At 38.6% G+C, this 23020-nt stretch overlaps 2 protein-coding genes and 1 non-coding gene across 3 annotated transcripts; 2 read left to right on the top strand and 1 right to left on the bottom strand.

Moving 5' to 3' along the window:
* The first annotated feature begins 3458 nt into the window (after positions 1-3458).
* Positions 3459-8550, top strand: Ccdc56 (Coiled-coil domain containing 56). The gene is made up of 2 exons (XM_089235750.1): positions 3459-3785; positions 8381-8550. Exons 1-2 carry the CDS (start codon positions 3593-3595, stop codon positions 8443-8445), a joined length of 258 nt encoding a protein of 85 aa, XP_089091876.1. The 5' UTR covers positions 3459-3592; the 3' UTR covers positions 8446-8550.
* A 5458-nt stretch (positions 8551-14008) lies between these two features.
* LOC149082243 (L-cystatin-like) lies at positions 14009-18091 on the bottom strand. The gene is made up of 3 exons (XM_089236878.1): positions 17739-18091; positions 15348-15455; positions 14009-14306 (listed from the first exon to the last, which is right to left on the bottom strand). The coding sequence occupies exons 1-3, from the start codon at positions 17970-17972 to the stop codon at positions 14223-14225; spliced, it is 426 nt and encodes a 141-aa protein (XP_089093004.1). The 5' UTR covers positions 17973-18091; the 3' UTR covers positions 14009-14222.
* Positions 18092-22742: 4651 nt separating this feature from the next.
* TRNAA-AGC (transfer RNA alanine (anticodon AGC)) lies at positions 22743-22815 on the top strand. Its single transcript has one exon. It is a non-coding gene; the product is annotated as a tRNA-Ala (tRNA).
* Positions 22816-23020: the final 205 nt, after the last annotated feature.

Raw genomic sequence — 23020 nt, forward strand, 5'->3', positions numbered from 1 at the left:
TAGATTGGAAATTTGAATACAGTGACCTAGGTTTAACGTATTTTACTTTTGACGTCAACCCGCTTATAATGTTAGTTTTCAAAGGCCCCTGCAACATCATCAGAAGATTTGACTTATTCGTTATCGAGTCACTTCAACAATGAAGTCATTTCTACTCAGCACTGGGGACGTTACTATGCCGAGGTCTGACTATAAGAAATCGAAAGGTTCAGTTATAGAAACAAAACTAGTTAAATCGAAAAGATTGAAACTGTCCCTTCATTCTAAACATGTAATGTAAAACGAAATACAGTGTGTGATGAATGTTTCCAAATCTTTCGTAGAGGGTCCCAAAGCACTGCGCACAGAACTAAAAAACTGAAAATTTTTCTCTTTTCGCAGGTTTCACTTACTTTATCGACAAAGTAAAGAGCACATGATCAGTAGCATCTTTTATATACGAGCAAACCTGGAATGGGTTGAGTTTTAGATTGATTTTTGGCAGAGAAAAATATTCTACGTGAAAGTTATGGTTATTCTCAGGCTATTTTCCTGAATTCGGCTCGTTTACCTGATGATACGATAATTTTTTAAGTTAATGAAACCGCGTATTTTACAAAAGTATGTACAGTCGTCGTCGTCCCCCGTATTCGCGGGGCTTACGTTACGGGGAACCGCGAATAACCGAAACCATAGGTTTTTTTTATATATATTATTTATTGAACATTATGAGAAAGAGCAGGGTGACACAGAGGTAGAAGGGAATGTAAAAGAGAGCGCCGCAATTGTTTGCAATGTTTTCTGAAAGAACATTGTGATTTCAGTTTGCCTTTTCTTCTTCATATCATCAAGTATTTAGACCATTGTCAAATCTATTCCGCTTCAACATGCCAACTTCTTCTTACTTGTCCCGCAAGTCTTTTCCACACTTCTTTTGAAATCCCAGGCTGCGGTCTCCGGCCCTTAGGGACCGTTCAAGTATTACGTCATCATCGGAAAGGAGTTTCCGATTTGCTGACTTTTGATGAAAAGGGGGGGGGGTGGTTTGGATAATGCTTACGTCATCAACCACTCTTTATGAAAATATGAGTTGGATTCAGAGGGGCAGAACAGGTGAATGACGATTGCCGAGTTTTGACAAAAACAATTTTCCAATAAAGGAAAAAAAAACCGCGAATACGGAATCCACGAATACGGGGGGGGGGGGGATGACTGTGCAGTAAAACCTCTCAATAACGGGCCAAAAATTTTGCCCGCTAACGGGGAGGTACAATATACAATAGAACATCGTTTATACGACTTTCACATTTATACGACGTTTGTCTTCGGTCGCAATTGGTTCTTATACATTAAAATGTATATGTTACTGTGACAGAAACACCAGACACACCTCCACAATGTTACTGTGACAACACCAGGGTGGTTATGCATAATCACCAATCGTCTCGCTATAAACAATTTTTGATTAAATTTCACTGCATTTATCACTTTTACTGGCGGTTATGCTTAGTTCCCAAATAAAAATGGAAAGTTTGATAAATATGGAAAAATTTATAACCTTTCTTCTCTTCATTAAACCAATTAATTATTAATACCGTGCATAATACATGCACCTACAGATATATATTTTGGGATAAAAATTAAATTAAAATAAGGGTGAAGAAGGTTATAAACATTCTTAACATCATTATCAGTCTTGTAATGTCGGATTTCTTCACGCGCTATCAACAAACAAAACTATAATTATCGTTCGAATTCACCAACCTGGACCACAGTCCTGTTCAGTTAATTAAGTAATTAATTTCAGTGCCGTCTTAACGCATGGGCCCACCCGGGCACGACCCGGGGACCTCGAGAGAAGAGGGGCCTCAGAAAAACGAGTAGTTGAATTTTTTGAGAATTTTTCAGGTAGGACGTCATGAAAATCATTTGGCCCGGGGGCTCATGATGCTTTTAAGACGGCCCTGATTAATTGATGATTTATCTTATTTACCAACACGAGCTTGGGATTAAATAAGCTAAGTTGAATATAATAAATTATCGGTTTACAACTAAAAATTGATAGAGTTAGGAAGAAAAAAAATTAGAGTTTGCCTGGTTTTAGTATGCCCGCTATTGAGTGTCCGCTGACGAGGAGTGATATACATTAAAGCCCTGTCCCACGGGACCGCTGATAAGAAAAGTGTTCGTTAAAGGACTCCGTCACTTTGACCACTTGGCCACCACAACAGCAACAGGGTGTCTCTGCTGCCATCAATACAATAAAAAAGCAACCATTTGAGCCACCTCTCCGGAAGTAATATGGTAGTAAATTGCCTCTTTGACGATACACCAGGACTGTGTGCGACTAGTGAGCAAATAAGTATGACTTGTATCAAAATACCTACACCTCTTATTATAATAAGAGTGGATATTTAGATTTGTCAGAATTTTAGCCATCAGCTTTAGTGTGCTCTAACACATTTACGATCAGAGACGAAATATTGTATCCTAACGCCTGTGGAATAAATTTAATTCATCTGATTGTTTCTTTTAATAATGTGTTTTTATATTCAATGTCATGTATTTTATATTTTATATGCATAATAAAGCACCCGACATCGCCCAGCCCCTCATCCGGGCAATGGCTAAAATTGACAATGGTCGATAGAGCCTGGGCGGTGCACGGAATGAAATGAAATGAAATGATTGTTTCTTTAACCTTTTATTACCTCATGGCGAAGGTTTATTGTAACATATGAAACAAAGTTGTGTGTGTGTCCCCACCCCGTTCTCTCACCACCATCGTGATATCTTAACTGGATAACGATCAACTAAAATAATGATATGTGGTGGTTCTGCTCAGCTTCCCCTCCTCCTTCCCCACGACATTTTCCCACACACACGCATATAATGCATCTTTCTTTAGAAAGAGAGCACGTAAAAAAAAACACAAAACAAGCTTGTGGGTGAGGGTTAAAAAGCAAGGCACTGAACTAATACTCTCTTTTACAATCATCTCTGCACCGTTTCTCCCCACCCTTCTTTTTCTTCTTCTTCTTAACGTGAAAAAAGGTTACTGCATTCATCGCCTACACATCTAACACAGATCATTCAAATTTACCACCAGCAGCTTGTACGCGAAGGGATTAAATTGGAAAAAAAAAAGTTAAAAAGCAACTTGCGCACGGAATTTCTGCTGTTTCGATGTTTTTAGTTCAACCAAATTTCGAGTGTTTTACTTTCTCCCCAGCATGGCCCAATCCGCTTGGGTAAAGGGCTAATATCTCGGAAGGGACAGGGCAAGAGTCTTGTCTGGTCTCACAGGTGTTTATTTCAACTTTACCTTTTAGCTTTTTCTATCATGTTATGAAGAGTGGTGCACCATTTTCACCAACACTTGAGTGTATGTAGTATTCATAACTAGATGTCACTGCTGTATCAGTGCTATTACACAATTTCTGTTGTAATTTTTCAAGTCGTCTAGAAGACGATATGTTAAGGTCGTCCATATTTACTCCCTCACATAGGTTTAGATTTCGCCGATTTGTATACAGTGTGTTTGTCTTTGTAGTATGTTTGTGTAGATTCTCTCGAGACCGAATTAATTTCTAGGCAGGTCATCCTTGTCTCGATGATGAAGACGGAAGAAGGAGAAATTCCCAGAGGGATGAGCGCGGTGCTCACGTCAGAGCTGAGCAAAGCGCAGCTGATGTACATGAAGAGGATGGAGAAGGAGAATTTCGAGAGGGCGATGCGCCTCAAGAAAATCAAGCAGAGAAATCTACTCACCGGACTCTGCTTGGCTGGATCCGTTTTCGGAGTCTGTATCCTTTGCAGGGGGTCTCTCACAATTTGAGTTTTTAACATTAACTACAAAGCCTAGGTGTAATAGGAGACGGCTCGGAAGCCTATTTTTGGGCCCAATTAAATTGATTTCCGGTTAGATTTCCACCGGATTTCACGCCAACAGGGCGAATGCTACATTACAAGTTTAGCGACTTTTCATACTACTCATAATTCCTCAAGAATTACAGTTACGACAACCCTAATAGGACACAGAATAATGATATTAACTACATTGCCTAATAGTTTTTTTATGATGGCACTTTCCGAAGCAAATTATGGTTGTTAGTTATATATGGTTGTTATTATATTCACTCAATGTAAATGGTTTAAAATAATTTATTGGGGTGATAAAATCAAATTAAAGCCGATATCAGTGATTGAACGTGTTGTAACCTGGAATTCTGCAAACGGGTGCCATGTTTGCTGATGTCTTAACGCCCCTGTAAAGAGGCAACCCGTTTCTTGGTTATTGGTTGATAATGAAAACATTTTTGTGACTGTAAGCCGATCCATTTATTACATGAGAATATGCAGTACCCTCCATGTTGGTCGAGTGGTCATAGTGGAATACTCGCATCGTGAAGATCGTCGCCACAGTGGTGGTCATCTGAAGTTGGTTTTCTGTGGTTCCCAACTTCAAGGCGCGAATGTGTGCCAATCTCTCCTTTAAAAAGTTGCTCGTTTCACTTCTGAAATATAGATGGCAGCACTGAAAAATCAAAGAACACTACATACACACTCAGACTGTTAGGTATTGTGCTCTCTGCTTCAAAGAAAGAAATAATTCCCTCCCCCCGTAAATTATTATATTGTCATGTAATACAGTAAAACTTTGATTAACCTTCACCATCTGGACCAGAGCTGTTGATGGATAACCGAATAGACGGGTAACAGAAATCTCTTAATACATATGTACAGCAAAGTGATTTCACTGCGGGCTTGGGACAAAAATGGGAAATAAAATCCTTTAAAAGTGAATAATACATACATATTGTATTTAATTTTACAAAATGATCAACATAAACTTCAATAAAAGAGAAGTAATACTATAAACCTTCAAATTTCTAGTTAAAACCTAGCACTACACATTTCCGCTTTTCAGCCATTTTAAAACAATTTTACAGAACAATAAAATCAAAGATATTAAGCCTTACTTTTTTAGGCCTACATATAAGCGGTGAAATCGAAACACAGCTTAAAAGTACAGAATAGTAGGTAGCACTATTGCATTGTTATGCCTAAAAAGTTAATCAGGGCACTATAAAACGAAACATTAATTCGAAGACACGGGCTACTCTATCACGACTGAGATCAGTATGTAACACAATAGAGACTGGTTAGTGATGGGCTTATTTCGCGGCTAAATCAAGCTCAACTCCTATGCCATCGACGATTACTCACTTCCGCCATCATACAGTACAGTCACTTCCAGCTTTATACAGTAGGGTGTAAAAGTTATTCGCAGAGAGTTTTAAAGCAGTCGGTTAGTTTATGTTGATACACATTTTTTTTAGATGATGACAAATAACAGAAACTGACGGTTAATTGAAGTTTTACTGTAAATGCAGCGGCTTACAGCAATGCAAATTTTATATTTCGTTTACAAGTGAATCTATTTTCATTATGAACCAATAACCAAGAAATACATCGGCTCCCTACAAGGGCTAGCCCTGTATAAATGTATGCTCCTGTCTCGCCACATTTGTAGTTTGGGAACAACCCCCTATCCCAGTGTATCTCGTGAGTAATGGTAAAATATTGAATATTTAATTAATTTAATTTCAATTCATTCAATTTTAATTAATATTTCATTTCATTTTAAAATTAGAAACACGACTTTTAATTCTTTTCAGTGGCGTCACATGAAGCTATTCTGATAAAGCTACTATGTATATATAGCCAAGTACCGCACGTTGGCAACGGAGAAACTGCGCAAATCTGCATGCAACCCTGATTACGGAAATCTAACCTGTATTCTTTGGAGTGATTTCTCACAATTAAGCGGTGAAATCGAAACACAGCTTAAAAATACAAAATAGTAGCACTATTGCATTGTTATGCCTAAAAAGTCAATCAGGGCACTAAAAAATGAAACATTAGGACACAGGCTACTCTGTCACGACTGAGATTAGTATGTAACACAATAGCGACTAAATCTAACCTGTATTCTTTGGAGTGATTTCTCACAATTTGAGTTTTATTTTTAGGGCTCAATAAAATTGATTTTGTTTAGTCATGTGATGGCCGAATAATAATTTCCTTTGGTACAAAAGTATGCATTTCAAGCCACAGAATAATGGTTATCCATTTTACAGGTGAATTTTTTGTTCCGCCGGTGAAACAGCGAACTTCCAGAGGAAGTAATAATAGCCGACGGGAAAAAACACACAAAGATGAAAACCTAGCAGAGTTAGCACCACCACCTGCACAGAGATGGTTGTATTGAGCGTTCTAGAAGAAACAGCAACTTGAGCAATGTGCACCTTCCGGTAAGGAAGTCGCCAGGGAATCTGGATTATACTATAGCTGCTCCCTGGGTTCGATTTGCAGCAGAAAGAACAACACTTTTTTTTTGGGGGGGGGGGCCGAGTAGCAAGATGGTCGTCTGCTACTGTGAAAGTTTCTGTGAAGTCCCAGGTTTGATTCTAGGGTAAGAATGTAGATAAGATATTTTCCCTAACTTGCTTGAAGTGACCACAGATGGTGCCTTCATTTCCAAACCAACTCGTTAATTGCAGTAGGTTAAATTGTGTACAGCGGTATGATCGGAGTTAGTGTGGGGTGAAATAGTAGTAGTAGTAGTACAATGTTGATTCTTACATAACATGAAAACTCAAGCATTCATCATCTTCACTTCAATATATGAGAGACATGTGGCAGTACCAGCAAGAACATGAAACAAGCAGAACTCTGAAATGCAATAGGGGCCACACAGAACATGCATGTACGGTTAAGTAATAGCGATACGATGAGTCACTGTGTGGTAATAGTGATCTACTCGTATCGCAAGGACCCAGGTTTGAACCCTGCAGCGGTACTGTTCGGCTTACGTTGGTTATCTGTGATTCCCAGCTTCAAGGTGCGAATGCGAGATGATCTCCCTATTAAAAAGTCTCGCCACAGAGAGCAACAGGCCTACGACGATACAAATATTCAATCACTATTCTTCACTAATAATTTCAAAAATAGGTGGCAGCACTAGATACTTGATTGTTAAGTATGCATTCACAGTTCTGGCACAACTGATTCTGTAGTAAATTTCTCGTGGGGCGATAGACCATACTTGTTCTTTATTTGACATAATTTCATTTATTACAGTCAGACCTCTGTATTACATCACCCCTGAGGAGTCATACATATTTATGCACGGTGTGACTTAGTAACGAGTAATCACAATTCACTAATTATGCCATAGGACCTATGAAAAATAAGCGACTTTATGGGTATGACTATCTTGAAGTTGATTAAATGTTACAACTACAGTAAGATCTTACTGTACCTTTCTAATATATGCAGCACATTTTTATGGCGTGTCCAGTTCAAATATCCTTATTTTTTGCCTCCCATGGCACCTAAAAGAGTGGGGCTGACATGGCTCCCTGTGGCCCGGAACAAATACTGTCATTTTTGATTTTCCATGTCATAAATTCACTGTAGAAGGACCTGAGAAAACTTCAGCTGGGGGGGGGGGGGGGGGGGACATAGCATGGATATGACATAAATGCATATGTGCATATGCATTTGCATATTTTGGCCGTTTTTAGCATTAATGCATATAAATGCATAAAATCAAAGAACTTTTAGTATAAGTGCATATTTTTGAAGGTTTATTTAAGCTCACTCAATTTTTTTTTTAAATAATTTTTCAAACAAATATTGTTAATAATATTTTCATAACATCAGTTTTTTTTCCGCGGGTGAAATTTGGTGAATTAATACACATTTATAAAGTATTTTGCGAATATTAACCGTTTTATTGTGAAGCTATTTCTAGAGATATGTCGAAGTGTTAAATAGTTTTTAGAAATAGTGTCAAAATTCTTTTGTTACTGCTATTTTCGTTATTGAGCAGCTGCAACAAACTGAAAATAAAAAAATGTCTGAATAAAAATATGTAGATATTTTCATATGCGGTATATGTGTGTGTGTGCATACATATGAGGGTATATTTTTTTTGTAAATGAAATTCATATGCACTAAGAAATAGAAAAGATGCATTTTAAAAACACATCTGCTTTTTTTTTGCATGGTGATTTTTTAATGCATATTTTCTCATTTTTTATACATATTTCTAGATTTATAATGCAACTTCTCAAGATTTATAATGCATATTCTGAGGTGTTTAATGCACATTTTGGGATTTTCAGAGCATTTTTTTCGGCCTTTTAAGTGCACATTTTGTATTTTAGGTGCATATTTTTGTATTTTTAAGTGCACATTTTGCATTTTAGGTGCGTATTTTTGCATTTTTAAGTGTATCTTTGCATATATTTAGAGCATATTTTGCCACTTTTTCAGTGCATATAATCCGGGCTCTAGTTATTATGTATTATTTCTTGACTATCACCATCAGATTTTTACTCCATTTTCAGAGTGAAACAAGAGACTTTCTTGGATGAGTTCGAGGAGAAAAAATGATATTGTAGATAGAGAGAAATTAATATGGCTGAAGCATTATGTGTTAGTGTAGTTTTCATTGTTTTGGCTGCCGGACTGCAAATAATAAATTCATCTTTCATGAAATATTTTTGTATGTACCATTTTGTCTTTTTATTTATCACCACTATCAGTAACATCAATCAACTTTTAGGTTTATCGAAGAATAACTCTTGGCTTTTTATGGGAGAACCATAGCTTCAAAAGCAAAAACGCGCGTATATCATCCCCTCCCATGTATGGGAAATGATATGTATGAAATTAATCATTTATTTCGTTGTTTCAGTCTGTAATTCAACTTCGAGGTGCGAATGCGAGCCAATCTCCCCATAAAAAGAAATCGCCACAGCGAGAAACAGGCTACATCTTCAATCAGTACGCTTCACTCATAGTTCAAAAAATAGATGGCAGCACTATAACAAGCATTACACAGAAACAAACTTCACATGAGTTTCACAACACGGACACGGGTGTACCAATTCGTTAAAAGTTCCACAGAGGAATGTGGATGAGGTGCATGTATGGTTTAGTAGCCTAATCTGTAATTTAAGTAGCCTAATAATATACAGGATTTAGAGAGATATAGATGGCTTTTTTCTCAGCCAGAGATATCAAGGAAACAGTTATTTTTCCAGATATTATGCTGAGGTGGTATATAATGGTATGCAAGAGGGCCTGGGTTCGAGTCCCGGCGGAGACGTGATGACTTTTCTTTCCGAGCTCACCTCAGCATAATATCCGGAAAAATAACTGTTTCCTTGATATCTCTGGCTGAGAAAAAAGCCATCTATATCTCTCTAAACCGTCCCACCTGGGGACCATTTTCCTGAAGTTAAGAGAGGCTACTGCCTCTACTTCAGCGCCTCACGACACAGTGCGTGAAATTAGGAAGGCAGATTCGTGTGTCTCCAGTGGTGTAGATGGTAGCATGCTTGCCCGGTATGCAAGAGGGCCTGGGTTCGAGTCCCGGCGGAGACGTGATGACTTTTCTTTCCGAGCTCACCTCAGCATAATATCCGAAAAATAACTGTTTCCTTAATATACAGGATTGTTAGGCTACTTAATTTCTCTTGCCGCATTTCACTGGCAAACCGTTGATCCAGGGCTGGGTTAACCATTAAGCAAAATAAGCACATGCATACGTGCTTGGGGCATCAAGAGAAAAAGGGCACCACAAAAAGTTACTGAAATGTGTTGTTTGTTTTATTATGTATTTTTTTCCAGCATCCGGCGGAAAATCACGGAGATTAATGCTGTTTTTAGAATGAAGACTTCGTGCAATTTCTATAAAGGTAGCTTGAGCTATTTTAATAATATCATGGAGACCCTTTGACAAACTGATTTTTCTGAGGAGGCCCTCTCTACCAGCTAAAAATTCCTGCCTACTAATTTGCATAATCGCAAATTGTAAATGGATCTACTTGTCTCACGAGGACGAGGTCCTCTGGGGGTGTGCCAGGTTGAGACCCACGAATTAATAAAACAAATCATTATCATTCCCAACTAATATGATAAATACTAAATCAATACAAAAATGAAAAATTTAAGAGTATAAGCCGAGTTCTATACAGAATAAGGACGTGAACTCGCTCAAATCTTTGAGTCATTAACGGATCGACTACATGGTTTCAGGGGTTTTATCCTATAGTTAATTATTATTACCCGTGAGAGACAGTATCGGCGCTTCTCTGGCGTATGGTACACCAGTAAAATAATCCCGAAAACTCGCTACTGTGTTCCCAGACAGATGAAATGCGTTAAAAATTGTCGCCTGGCAGTCCAGTGCTCTGATTGTGCCAGCCTGGGGTGAACTATCTCTGTAGTCCTGCAGGGTTCTTCGATGTCTAAAGGGGCCATTCAAGTATTACGTCAGCATCGATTGGGGGTTTCCGATTTGTTGACTTTTGATGACAAGATGGGGGGGGGGGGAGGGGGGTTTGGATGATGCTTACGTCATCAACCACCCTTTATGAAAATATGAAATATTCTTAATGGCTGAATCCTGAACAAGGAAAATCCGCACATTCAGATCCACAAATCCTGAACTAACAATCTCCCTATTGATAAGTCTCCTAGAGCAGTGTTTCTCAACCGCCGGGCCGCTGCCCGGTACTGGGCCCTGATATCATTCACACCAGGCCGCGAGTGATTAGCCGTTTTATTTTTCCTCATTCATTTTCCGTTGGTCGTGTGTTTGACCGGACCTTCAACTCATAAAAATGAATGAAACCGGGCCGTGGGCTTGAATAGGTTGAGAACAACGGCTATAGAGAGAGGCTTACGTCCAATTAGAAAAGTTATCCAAATAACGTGTAGAACTGAGATACGACATGCATATTGCAAAGGGTTGTACAGTTATTAAAATAAAAAAAGGACTTCTTTTACGGACACCCTGTCCTCAAAAACCCGATTAGAGAAAGTTGTTGCCGTCTCTCCTGAAGAAAAAAAAACACGTTTCTAAGCACAATATTTACTGAAATATTTGAATTGAAAAATTGGGAAAGAACAGCAAAAACTAACGAACAACGCATATCTTTCCCTTATTTATGCTGTTCTTTTCAACTTTTCTCCGCTTTCTCAATTCAAATATCTCAGCGAATATTGCACGTGGAATTTTCTTTGTTGGCCTCAGAAGAGGCAGTAACTTCCTAATTAGATTTATAAGGACAAGATGTCTGCCACCCCCCCAAACGATCAAAAAATATTGTTTTAAAAATCAAAATTGCGAAAGAAAATACCTTTATATGCTATTGTAATCAATTTCTGTTAATTTCAATGCCATTCCAAGACTAAGAACTCAAAATTTCCTTTTGGGAAATTCATTGTAACCCACCCTTTAATAATAAATCCTTGGTCTGTGGACCAAATGTGTCCTGCCCCCCTCAAAACCTAATTTTGTAAAAATGAACTAAGCGGCACATTTACAGATCGCTTAGGTGACCCATGGCACAATGCCAGAGTATTTGGGCGGCCCGTGGCACATTTTCATATCACTCAAGTAGACCCGTGGCCCATTCACAGATCACTTAAGTGACCCGCGACACAGTTCCAGAACACTTAAGCGATCTGTGGCACATTTAGAAAACTCTTGTATGACAGTTGGCACAGTTTTAGAGCACTTAAGCGACCCCCAGTGCGGCTCTACATCACTCAAGTTATCCCCGGTACATTCGCAGATTACTTAAGTGATCCGCGGCATAATTACGGATCACTTGAATGATGCGTGGCACAGTTCGGGAGTACTTAAGCGTCCCAAACACATTTCTAGATCGCTTGAAAGATCCACGAAACATTTAGAGATCACAAAAGTGGCTCTCTAGGACCGTGGTTCTCAACTTATTCAAGCCCACGGCCCTGTCTCATTCATTTTTATGAGTTGAAGGCCCGGTCAAACACACGACCAACGGAAAATGAATGGGAAAAAACAAAACGGCTAATCACTTGCTGCCCGGTGTGAATGATATCATGGCCCAGTACCGGGCCGCGGCCCGGCGGTTGAGAAACACTGCTCTATAGGATCAACTGTTCGCCAGTAAAATTCGGCAAAGGGAATTAAGTAATCGCCCTGTATATACTGAGTAAGAATCATTTTTCAAATAATATTCTCACTTCTTTGAAAGGTGTAAATCTGTATTTCTATCCATTAGAATTTGTTTTTCGTTTTAAATAGAATGAAATTCTTTCATTATAAAAATGAGAAATATCCTCCTTTTGGAGAATTTCCGCTTTTTCAGTGTACAGTGTAGGGATTAAGCCCCGCCCAAGTAAAATGACGCAGTATCGCCAAACCGTTAAATACAAAAAGAAAAAGTTTCACGCTTCTCGCTAACGATCTCTGCTATTTTGAATTAATTTTCCGCGTCGTAGACTGAAAAATATGTAAGTTGAGAATCAAGCTTGATAATAACTAACGCCCAAGAAAACACTGCCAGAATGTTGTTTCCGACTCATATAAAATGTCGGCTCTCACCGGTGAGATTCGTCATTCCGAGTTTTAGCTCACATAGTGCAGAATTGAAGTTTGACACACCTCTATTTTAAATAAGCCCTTTTTAAAGAAACGATGTTTTACCAGGTAATCTGCTGTCTCTTGTTAGCGTGCTATGTGAATGCTGAATCGATAGTCACCAGCTCTTTAGCTAAGAACCGTACCTCAAGAACATTTCTCACTGGTGAACACTCCGGTAAACCGCTACAGGAAGGTTCGGAAGATGATTACTCTTACACCGACGTTCAGGACGATGGCAACTATTCCGCGTTTGGCGACAGAAAGTACTACGAAGATACTACAAGAAGACAGTGGATGGATCCTGAAGAGCACGGGACCAACCAGAACCGTTATCCTGAATTTCCCAGTGGCTTCGGAAACAGGAACAGCATGAAAGCTTTCAGCACCATCATGTGGCTGAACAACGGGGAGAAGATGAACGACAAACTTCGCAACGGTAATCAGAACGTCGGTGATAAGAGTGAATCATTTGCATCCAAGGTGGTTGATGACCCCGTCAAGCTGATCTTGGCCGTTGCTCTGCCGTTTTTCATCATCCTGTCTGCTGTACTGCCTACGCTCATGAATTACGTGATGGTTTACGGTTTTGCATTACCTCAAGTCAATGTCGCTACTGCTACAGGTAGTGGCAGAAGTCGACATTCGGACTCAGGTGTGTCCTCGCAGTACGTCGCATCCTTTCTGAGTGCCCTCGACGACTTCGAATCGAAGATGTCTCCTAACGGACAATGTTTGCAGAAGAATCTGTGCGTTATGGTCCAGAAGAAGTTCGGGGATAGAGGCAGTGTGAAAAACTTGCGGGACGCCATCGTCGGAATCGCTGAAAGGTTTGACGGTGGCAAGTGGTTAGAAGCTCGTGGTCTGAATTCGATATTTCAGGCTCTCCGTGAAGGAACATGCTCGAAGATATCGTGTCCTCCGAAAAACTACATTTAGGTTCTTTGATATGTACAGTACTGTATGTGATGAAGCATGTGCACTTCACTGCATCCAACAGAGTCATATATATAACCAATATCGTGTAAAACGTTTTGTGTCATGGTGATTTGCTCTGTGCCATTTCTCAGTTGTGTGTATAGAAAGGAATGAATTTTTCTCTTTATGCTAATCCCCCCCCCCCACAGTTATCTTCAATTGAACATATTGGATCTATAATGTGAATGTATCTAAACATAGACGAAAAATTAATTAAATTGTTATATCTTCCATCTATGTATCTAACCATGACAATATATGTTTTATATAATGTTTTTTATGAAGAGTGGCTGAAAGGAAGAAAAATTCTATGGTTGATTCTTATACTTTAGTTGGATAGAGAAAATATAATTTACAAATAGGGGAGTATAGAGATTTATTTGATTTCCTATGCTTTTCGCACAGTATTCGTGAAAAAACCTGTATGTGTCTGAAAAGAACATGAAGACTAAAAAATCAATAAGCCTTAGTTCCTATTTGTAAATCTTGGAAGCAGATTAGTATCTATTAATTTGTTGGTTTGAAAATATTCGCTGTAGCCAAATACACCGAAATTCATCTTAAAAATCTTGATCATCTTTATTCTGATAAAAAAATTTCAAGTCCGAAGGTCCTTTTTGTTTCATAATTTATCATTTCTGAAGCCACCAGGTTTTATCAATAAAAGAACAGAAGAATACCAATTTTTATCGATCTTATTGTATTGCTTATCGACTTATCTCTCAAACAAAACCACATTATATATTTGCTTATCTCAAATAACATGGAATTGGAATTATTCACAAACTGATCCTTTCATAATGTATTCTCCCGACGATTTGAAGCGTTTCACTTGAACTATACAATGCTTGACGAAGTCCTATGAAGAGAACAAAAAAAACGATTTATATTACGCAAAACAATATTTTTGACTATATGAACAAAACGTGGATTTTTTATCAATACTTACGCTTTATTACAGCAGCGTTTCTAAACTTTTTACCCTTGAAATAATATCCGTGTTATAGGAAAATTACCCTTATAGTAAAAAAGTTATCTGAAACAGTGGTTCTCTCAACCGCCCTACAACTGTCACTATCGTGAGAACAAGGGCAATAAAGCCGTAGGTCATTGAGCCACATTGTATGATTGCTAGAGCAATCGAGTCTCGCATAAATGATTGCTAGAGCAATCGAGTCTCGCATAAATGATTGCTAGAGCAATCGAGTCTCGCATAAATGATTGCTAGAGCAAGAAAATCGCGTGATACGAAAAGTTCGAAGACCAACACTATTTCGGAATGTTGGTTAGAACCGGTTTGAAGCTGTATATATCTTGGAAATCAAAATTACACAAATTTTATTCAGAAATCGGAATTTCCTACATAAATCAAGACGAACACCACCTAGCAGGTTAGAAACACTTCGAACGTCCCTGTTTTCACTGCTCATTACTATTTCTCGCGGAAACCCTGGGGATGTCTCAGGAAACTCTGATTAAGAAACGCTATATTTTGCAGAAACAAAATTTTTTGATTAAATTTTCAATTAACTTATTCTTAACTCTTCTTTTCAAAATCCTTCATAGCTTTCTTAATATATCGCCACGTCCCATATTCTAATTGAACCTTCACATTTTTCCGCTAGACTTGACAATTCCCAAAAATTACAACAACCCATCTTTGCTTCATCAAACTATCGCAAATTCTGTTCCTTCCTCGAACTATAACTGACTGGAACAGCCTCCCACCCCCAATATTGTTTATTCTACTGCGATTTCCGATTTTACTTGTAACATCTACTGTCATACTTCACCACTGCATCCGCTTATAGAGGCCCCGACTGAGCAAAATTGAATAAATAAGGGAAAAAAATTTCAGAACATAGTCATTGCTCGGGCGTTATTCGAAGATAAAACTTACGATGGACGACTCGTAAACCTCGCAACATCCCACCTCATCTTCGTCCACTTCCGTTTTTAAGCACTTGGTTAATCCGATTATGATTCTCATCTTGTAGTTCACACCTTTCTGAGAAAAAAAGTGAATTTACAGAATTTAATATTGAATTGAAAAACATCAATTTAATTTTTGCAAGAAATACGCATTTCAAAATATCAATAACACGTGATCAACATACAGAGTGATTATAAAAAAACTATCCTGACATATGGGCCCCTAACTATCATACCATTCACAGAAACTGAATGAAATTTTGGCATAAGGTATTTTGAGGTATGCGCTCAAGAATGATATGGAAAACAACAGTGTCACTCTAACAGTTACGGTTACAGTGAGAAAATTTCGAAAATATTAAATGGCAACACCAAGTTTTTTGTATTGGAATGCGATCTCCATGCTGAAAAACACTAAAAAGCGTTGGAATGGCACCTGTAGCACGAAAATCCCCGGAGCTAGGCAAGGAAAAAGTAAAAAGGACTTTTCCGTGCACCAGAGCATTAATGTTCGTTTCATTCGTCACACTGTTTCTTCGGCTGAGATCCCAGCCTGATTAGTCCTCCACAAGGTCATGTGGAAAATTTGTGAAACACAATAAAATGCTTTATTTTATGCTGCTTCTCTGTCCTTATTGGTTGTCCTCACTTTTAGCCTATCTACCGCCGGTGATTTTCATGCTACAGTTGCCGTTCGAACGCTATTTAGGGTTTTTCACAATGGAGATCACATTCCAATACAAAAAACTTGGTGTTGCCATTTGATATTTTCGAAATTTTCTCACTGTAACCGTAACTGTTAGAGTGACACTGTTGTTTTCCATATCATTCTTGAGCGCATACCTCGAAATACCTTATGCCAAAATTTCATTCAGTTTCTGTGAATGGTATGATAGTTAGGGGCCCATATGTCGGGATAGTTTTTTTATAATCACCCGGTACTTTTCACATCATTGTGAAATTGGCCATTTTTACAATTAGAAGATATAAAGTAAACCCAATTAGAAAACGGTTGCCCTGTCTCTCCTGAGGCCAACAATGAAATTCCGCGTTTCTAAGTGCAATATTCGCAGAGATATTCGGATTCAAAAATCGGAGGAAAGTTGGGAAGGACCAGCATAAACTAACAAATATCTAGATGAATATTGCGCTAAAAAACGTGGAATTTTTTTTTTTGGCCTCAGGAGAGACAGGGCAACAACTTTTCTATTTGGGTTTTTTAGCACACGGGAACTGTATAAAAAGTTAATGCTTTTATTTTTTTATGTATACCGATCCCTCAAATAAATTACGACATTTTATAAGAAACCGCATGTCATTTGAAAACTTTTTGTAATTGGAAGTATACGCTTCTAAAGTCAACAGTTGCAGAGATAGTCCTATGGACAAACAATTTGTAACAGCCTGCATAGCTTCTGCGTAAACTAATTACTAAACAGGTGCGAGAATTTGAATCAAAAGGGGCGCGGTAGCCCAGGTCGATAAGATACTCGCCTAAAGTACCAAAGGATGTTTAGAGGTGTCGCGAATTCGATACCCGGTTCGTCCTTGTCAGAAAACTTTCCTGACTCAGGGGTACAACAAAAACGGCGACAAGACGCAGGGAAAAAAAATTGCTACCGCAAGGAGTCCCCCCATCGAGGGGTTAGCGCACCAACCCCTCGACGAGTTTAAAAAAAACAAGTCTGCCGTTCGGAATTGGCAATCAATTGTAGGTCCCGGTCTAATTAGCCCTCGTGTGCAGAAAATGGCCGCGGTGCGACAAAAGTGATCAAGTGATTTGAATCAAAAAATCCATTGACGCCTAATACCATACAAAGTTTGAGAACCATTGATTTAGCTCTGTGTTGGCAATATTGCCCCTTATGGGCAGGGCCGTCTTACCAACAACATGCCCCCCCCCCCCAGACTAAGTGATTTTTCCTGAGGCCCTACCAGGAAAATTTCAAAAAGGTCTTATTTTTGTGAGGCCTTCCTTCTCAGAAGGCCCACGGGTTGATACGTTAAGACAGCGCTGCTTGGGAGGCGATTGAGAGGTCTCTCATCTCTTTGACGTAGGTAAATTAATATTAATCTGCCTCGCGCGCAATGTACAATCACGCACTGTCATGACAGATAGAGATTGATATGTGAACACAGAAATGACATTACTTGACATTTTGTGACACGTTGGAAGCACGTGATAAACACTGGGTGGGTGGGAACGAAGCATTAAAAGTGTTTATCAATCGGCCTGCTTTATTCGGAATGACCTCTTTTGCGTAACCGGCTTGTGATTTGCGATAAACTAAAGATAACAGGGAAAAAAAATCAGCGTTTCATAGATACAGTCCAAAACAAAGCGGATTTTTTTATTTACCAAGTTGATAATACTCCTTTTGGCCCACGAAATCTTCAGAAGCTTATAGTGATGAGTTGTACTAACGAAAGGATCCAAATGTAGTTGAGCGTATTTTGCGGCTTCTATGACGTCAGGCTGTTTGACATCGACTGCAACATGAAGTCCCAGATTCCACAGATCTTCAACATCGGCGCCGACTATAAACAGCTGAGGTATCCATAGCCAACTGACGAAAATCAGGTGCTTCAGCATGGTTGGGCTCTAACCCCCCCTTGCTAACATGTGGGAAGAGACGAACATTAAAATAAAATAAGAGGTGGAAAAATAGACCGAATTTTGATAGGATATCACATTTCTATGCATCTTCCGCTGTTTCTCCTTGTCTTCCCGTTTCTTTATCATTTCCAATTTTATGCAGCTGATATTTCTCACACCAACTAAAATCTACGAGGCGATACCAAGGTTTTCTAAGCTATTCATTTATCACTCATGCAAAACTTCTCTTATAAATTGGGTGATCATGTTTTATTTGTGAGATAAATCAGAAAATTGGGATAAACAACACTGGAAATCGCCAACAAAATCGCTAAATGCTTGAAATTGCCGAAACTCACGCTGATTGGTTATTGAAAAAATCAGCAATAAACGAAGCAATAAATTTCATTTTAATTCAAGAATACTGTATCGAAATAATAGGAAAATTCGTCAGTAATTATAATTCATTTGAGGAAAAAATGTTAAATATTTATATCTGTAGACACAAAGTTATGAAAATTATCTATTTACCCCTATTTCCACGTGTGCTAAATCCATGAAATGAATTTATTGGGATAAATAAAAAATATATTTCATTTTAATTCATATTTTTACATATCTTAAGAGCTGAATAATTAATTGACCTCCAATTAAGATTTTGTTCCAGCACTTAAAAAGACCTTACGAACCGAGAGAACAGTCCAGGCAGTACCACCTATTGTCAATATCACCTTTTGCCCCAGGGCCTGGACTGCCTCGGAAGACTTTTATTTGAAAAATAAAAACAATTTGATAACTATGCATGGTCGTTATCAGGTGTTAGTTAATTGTATTTATGGCAATTAGTTAATTATTGCATAATTACGGTAATTTTTTTTTCTTTTTTCCCCTATTTCTTTTCCTCTTTTGGTGATCAATTATTTTAAATTTCAGTGTAATTTATTCGTGTTCGAATTCGTGCAGATTTCTTGAGAGGCTCGTTCAGCGATGGAGACGAGCTGTGTTGGGGCATTTTGTCGCATAGTGGATTGAGTTACCGACATTCATACATACATTTTTTTTTTTTGAATCGGTGAATATATCTAAGAAAAGGGACGCGATTCGTCATGAAGGTTACCAACTCTCTTCTCAAACTCAACTGCGGAGCTTCACTTTACGGATGATTTGAAAAGACTTGTTAAGTTCGGTTTCATGGCTTTTACAGTTTGTTTTCTGTAGAGCATGTACGCTGGCCGACTTTGAACGCGATACTTATGGAAAATTATGGAATAATACAACACGAAACAGTATACAACACGAAAATTATGGAATCTGCCATTCTCACTCAAAATACGGAAGCCGGATGGCAGTGCAAGTATAAGATGAAACCCATAATTCATATATAAGTTAATACCAAAACAACATACTTTATATAAGTTAAGACCTCGCATATAAACACGTTCCAGCAATTCATTTGAAATTCCCCAGAGGAATGTTTACTAGCTGCATGTACAGGCGCGTATACATTATCGCGCGGATAGTGCAATGAAAGTATTCACAAAAATTTGTTCAGTAATTTGTACGGTGTTCTTAACGATCCTTTAACTGTTTGAACTAGACCCAACTTGAAATCGGTTTTTTCAAGGAACAAAAAGGAAAGAGGAACACAAAGGAAGTTTGAGTACCCACGAACGGAGTGTCGTACTCAACTCGAGTGTCATACTGAACCGTAGTCAGTTTCCGGATCGGCACGCTAATGCAAACGCGCCTAATGGGCCGTTCAAATATTACGTCAGCTATTTTTCAGCCATTTTTGTCCCCCCCCCCCCTGTCAGCAAAATTTCTTCATCTCTGCCCCCTACCTCCTATCACATATTGGTGGGATCAAGGAACGGAACACCTGGAGGGGGGGGGAATAGGAGGACTCATGCCCTCCCCCCCAAACAATCAAAAAATCATTAAAAAATCAAAATTGCAAAAGAAAATACCTTTATATGTTATTGTAATCAATTTCTGTTAATCTTAACTGTCTCGAGACCAGTCGGTCGCATTAACCAGCTCGTTATTATATTTAAAATGTTTAATATTGCTGTGAAATAAATTGTGTAAAATTTCAACATCAAAGTACGCTATCAAAAATACGTCAATTTCAATGCTATTTGGAGGCTAAGAACGCAAGATTTCCTTTTAAGAAATTCATTGTGACCCACCTTCTAAGGATAAATCCTTAGCCTGTGGACCAAATGTGACCCGGGGGTTCTCTGATGTGGCCTGCCCCCTCAAACCTAATTTTGTAAAAATGAAAAAAATAAAGCGGCACATTTACAGATCACTTAATTGACCCACGACACAGTGAACTGTGGCACATTTAGAAATCCCTTGAGTGACAGTTGGCAGTTTTAGAGCACTTAAGCGACCCCACAGTGCGGCTCTACATAACTCAAGTTATCCCCGGCATATTCCCAGATTACTTAAGTGATCCGCGGCATAATTACTGATCACTTGAATGATGCGTGGCACAGTTCGAGAGTACTTAAGCGGCCCAAACATATTTCTAGATCACTCGAAGGATCCACGAAACATATAGAGATCACCAAAGTGGCTCTCTGGGAGACTTGTCAATAGGGCGATTGTTAGTTCAGGTGCCATTAAGAATATTTCATATTCTTATAAAGGGTGGTTGATGACGTAAGCATTATCCTCCCCCCCCTGTCATCATAAGTCAGCAAATCGGCAACCCCCCCCCCCTCGATGCTGACGTATTACTTGAATGACCCCTTACGTTTAAGTAGTCATAGTATATTTATACTAGTATTATGATTGTTGCTATTAATTTGATAATATTTTTAAGCTATTGAAAGGTATTGCCTTCTTTTCTGTTCGTTTCTTTCTTTTTCCCTCTAGGGAATGTTAGTGTTTTGAAAGAAAAATCTATCTAGTGTATGAAAAATAATCGCAAAGTTTCACGAAATCGAAAATCAGAAGCCAACGATGTTTATAAACATTCTCGCAGATAACATTGAAGTGGTTCCCTCTCCACTTTTCAAACATCGATCTCAAGGTTAAGGAAAATTAATCTGAAGAGTTTCAAACGAATGGAGAAGATTCTTATAAAATATAGCATATTGGGATTTTTCTTTTTCCGTTTATGACTGTGTTGACTCGAGAGTAATTTAAGTTGCGAGTAAAAAATATCCGTGGCAAATATCCAACTTCATTGAATTTATGAGCGTATATAAAAATCTGCATTTAATTTCAGCACACGATGCCTCAAGCACTTTGAGCAAAAATGAACACGTAGAACGACAGTGCGTTGTAAACAGTAGGATGCGCATTGTTTTGCACAGTATTCGTCTTATGAACAATACAACTTTCATTTTGAATAGTTATAGTTCCTCGTACTATGTCACGAAAGGTAATTTTTTGCGGGTATCAATATCTTTGGAGAGAAGTCCTATTTTCGCGAATGAATTTATGTAATTTCCATTTTCTCATACGGGAAACCGAGAAACATGTGCTTCGAGGTACGAGTTCTGAAAGATGTGAGTATAATTTTTAGGAACGAATTAATTTCGTAATTGAGTATAGTACCATTGTAGTAAAATACAAAAAAAATCCGACTGATCCAAAATGGTTTCTGGGAATGGAATTGACTAGGACCGTCAATAGCCTGGGAGGGCTATAAAATCCACTTGCATTCCTCAGATCTGAGAATTGATACTCGCCATGAGTTCAGGTGTTTGGTATAATTAAGAAAATTTATCAAGATGTAGATGGTGGCTGCATTTACTACTTAGTCACCTGATGATAATTGAAGTAGTTCCTTCTCTGGATACAGAAGGCAGGTAGTGAAGTAGAGTTTCGTCTTCCTCTCCACACACAGGACAAATAGATGAATCTGCATATCAACAGTTGCAGGGCCGTCTTAAGAGTATCATGGGCCCCCGGGCCAAATGGTTTTTCGGAGGCCCTACCTGGTAAATCCTAGAAAATTTAAACCGGATCTCGTTTTTTGTGAGGCCCCGGGCCGTGCATGGGTGGGCCCATGAGTGTAGTGTTTCGCTAGGTTAGCGTCACCAGTGATGATCTTTATAACCTGTAGAATCTGTTTTCTCTATTCAGTGAAATAAGTTTTCTGGCAATATTCGGTTGGGTTCCCGAGGCCAGCTTGGCCTGCCGCCAAAGAATTTCTTCTAGTTTTTTTGGCCCGCTTCTAAAAAAGTTTGCCCATTACCGGAAACTATACCATAAATTCATGATATTCATTCAAAAACTTCATCCTAAAAAATTCCGGAAATTTTATTTCGCGTTCTTTGCAGCTGGTGTTGAACGTTTTGAAAATTAGGTTTTTAAAAAAGGAGAGGAAATACACTTTTCCTCGTAGAAAGAAACGTATCTGATATTCATTCGGATCCTGACACGATAGTTTATTCATTAGTAAGTGAATAAATGCCTCAAGTAATATTTTTATGTGGTGCTGAATATTCGTTTAAAAAAAATCTAAATTTTGATGATATCATCCCTGATTTAAATTCCTCCTACTGAAAGAAATCTTCGATCGTGATCCCAGTGAAAACGGACAGTCAAGATATTGATCTCGTTCTCTCGGTAGGTGATAAAAGTGACGTAATCAACACATGTAGTATTGCTTGATTAGCTGGAATGGGGCGTTGCCAAAAAAAAAAAGCAGATTTATTTTTCCTTCGATTCCTTTTGAAATGAGAGCAGCTTTCCATTTGTGTGCTGTATTAGTTTATGTGAGTGTAACATACAACGCCTGGTCTCACCGGGGGCGTAGCTCAGATGGTAGAGCGCTCGCTTAGCATGCGAGAGGTACCGGGATCGATACCCGGCGCCTCCATTTAATTTTTTTTTTTTCTTTCAACATGAATACGTCTTTAAATCATCTGACGATACTGTGTTGTTTTTTTTCCGCAAAAGAGGGGTGACCGCATCTGTGTGAGGGGGGGGCGGGTGTCCGTTAAGAGAAGTTGTACTGTAGTAGATATGACAAAGACGATGATGATGACTAATTTCATTATAGCAGTACCTGCCACAAGGAACAA

The sequence above is a fragment of the Pholcus phalangioides genome, unplaced genomic scaffold (assembly GCF_987345545.1).
Source record: "Pholcus phalangioides strain wild (caught in Gottingen) unplaced genomic scaffold, Ppha-v1.0 ptg000009l_1, whole genome shotgun sequence".
NCBI classification, from domain to species: Eukaryota; Metazoa; Arthropoda; class Arachnida; order Araneae; family Pholcidae; genus Pholcus; species Pholcus phalangioides.

Excerpts from the sequence above, each read along its gene's own strand:
- Ccdc56 (XM_089235750.1), top strand. The coding sequence starts at position 3,593 with ATGATGAAGACGGAAGAAGGAGAAATTCCCAGAGGGATGAGCGCGGTG. Across the intron at positions 3,786-8,380 it reads TGGATCCGTTTTCGGAGTCT|ATTTTTACTCCATTTTCAGA; the intron begins GTATCCTTTGCA and ends TATCACCATCAG.
- LOC149082243 (XM_089236878.1), bottom strand. The coding sequence starts at position 17,972 with ATGCTGAAGCACCTGATTTTCGTCAGTTGGCTATGGATACCTCAGCTG. Across the intron at positions 15,456-17,738 it reads AAAGGAGTATTATCAACTTG|AAAGGTGTGAACTACAAGAT; the intron begins GTAAATAAAAAA and ends TTTTTTTCTCAG. Across the intron at positions 14,307-15,347 it reads AGGTTTACGAGTCGTCCATC|GACTTCGTCAAGCATTGTAT; the intron begins GTAAGTTTTATC and ends TTCTCTTCATAG.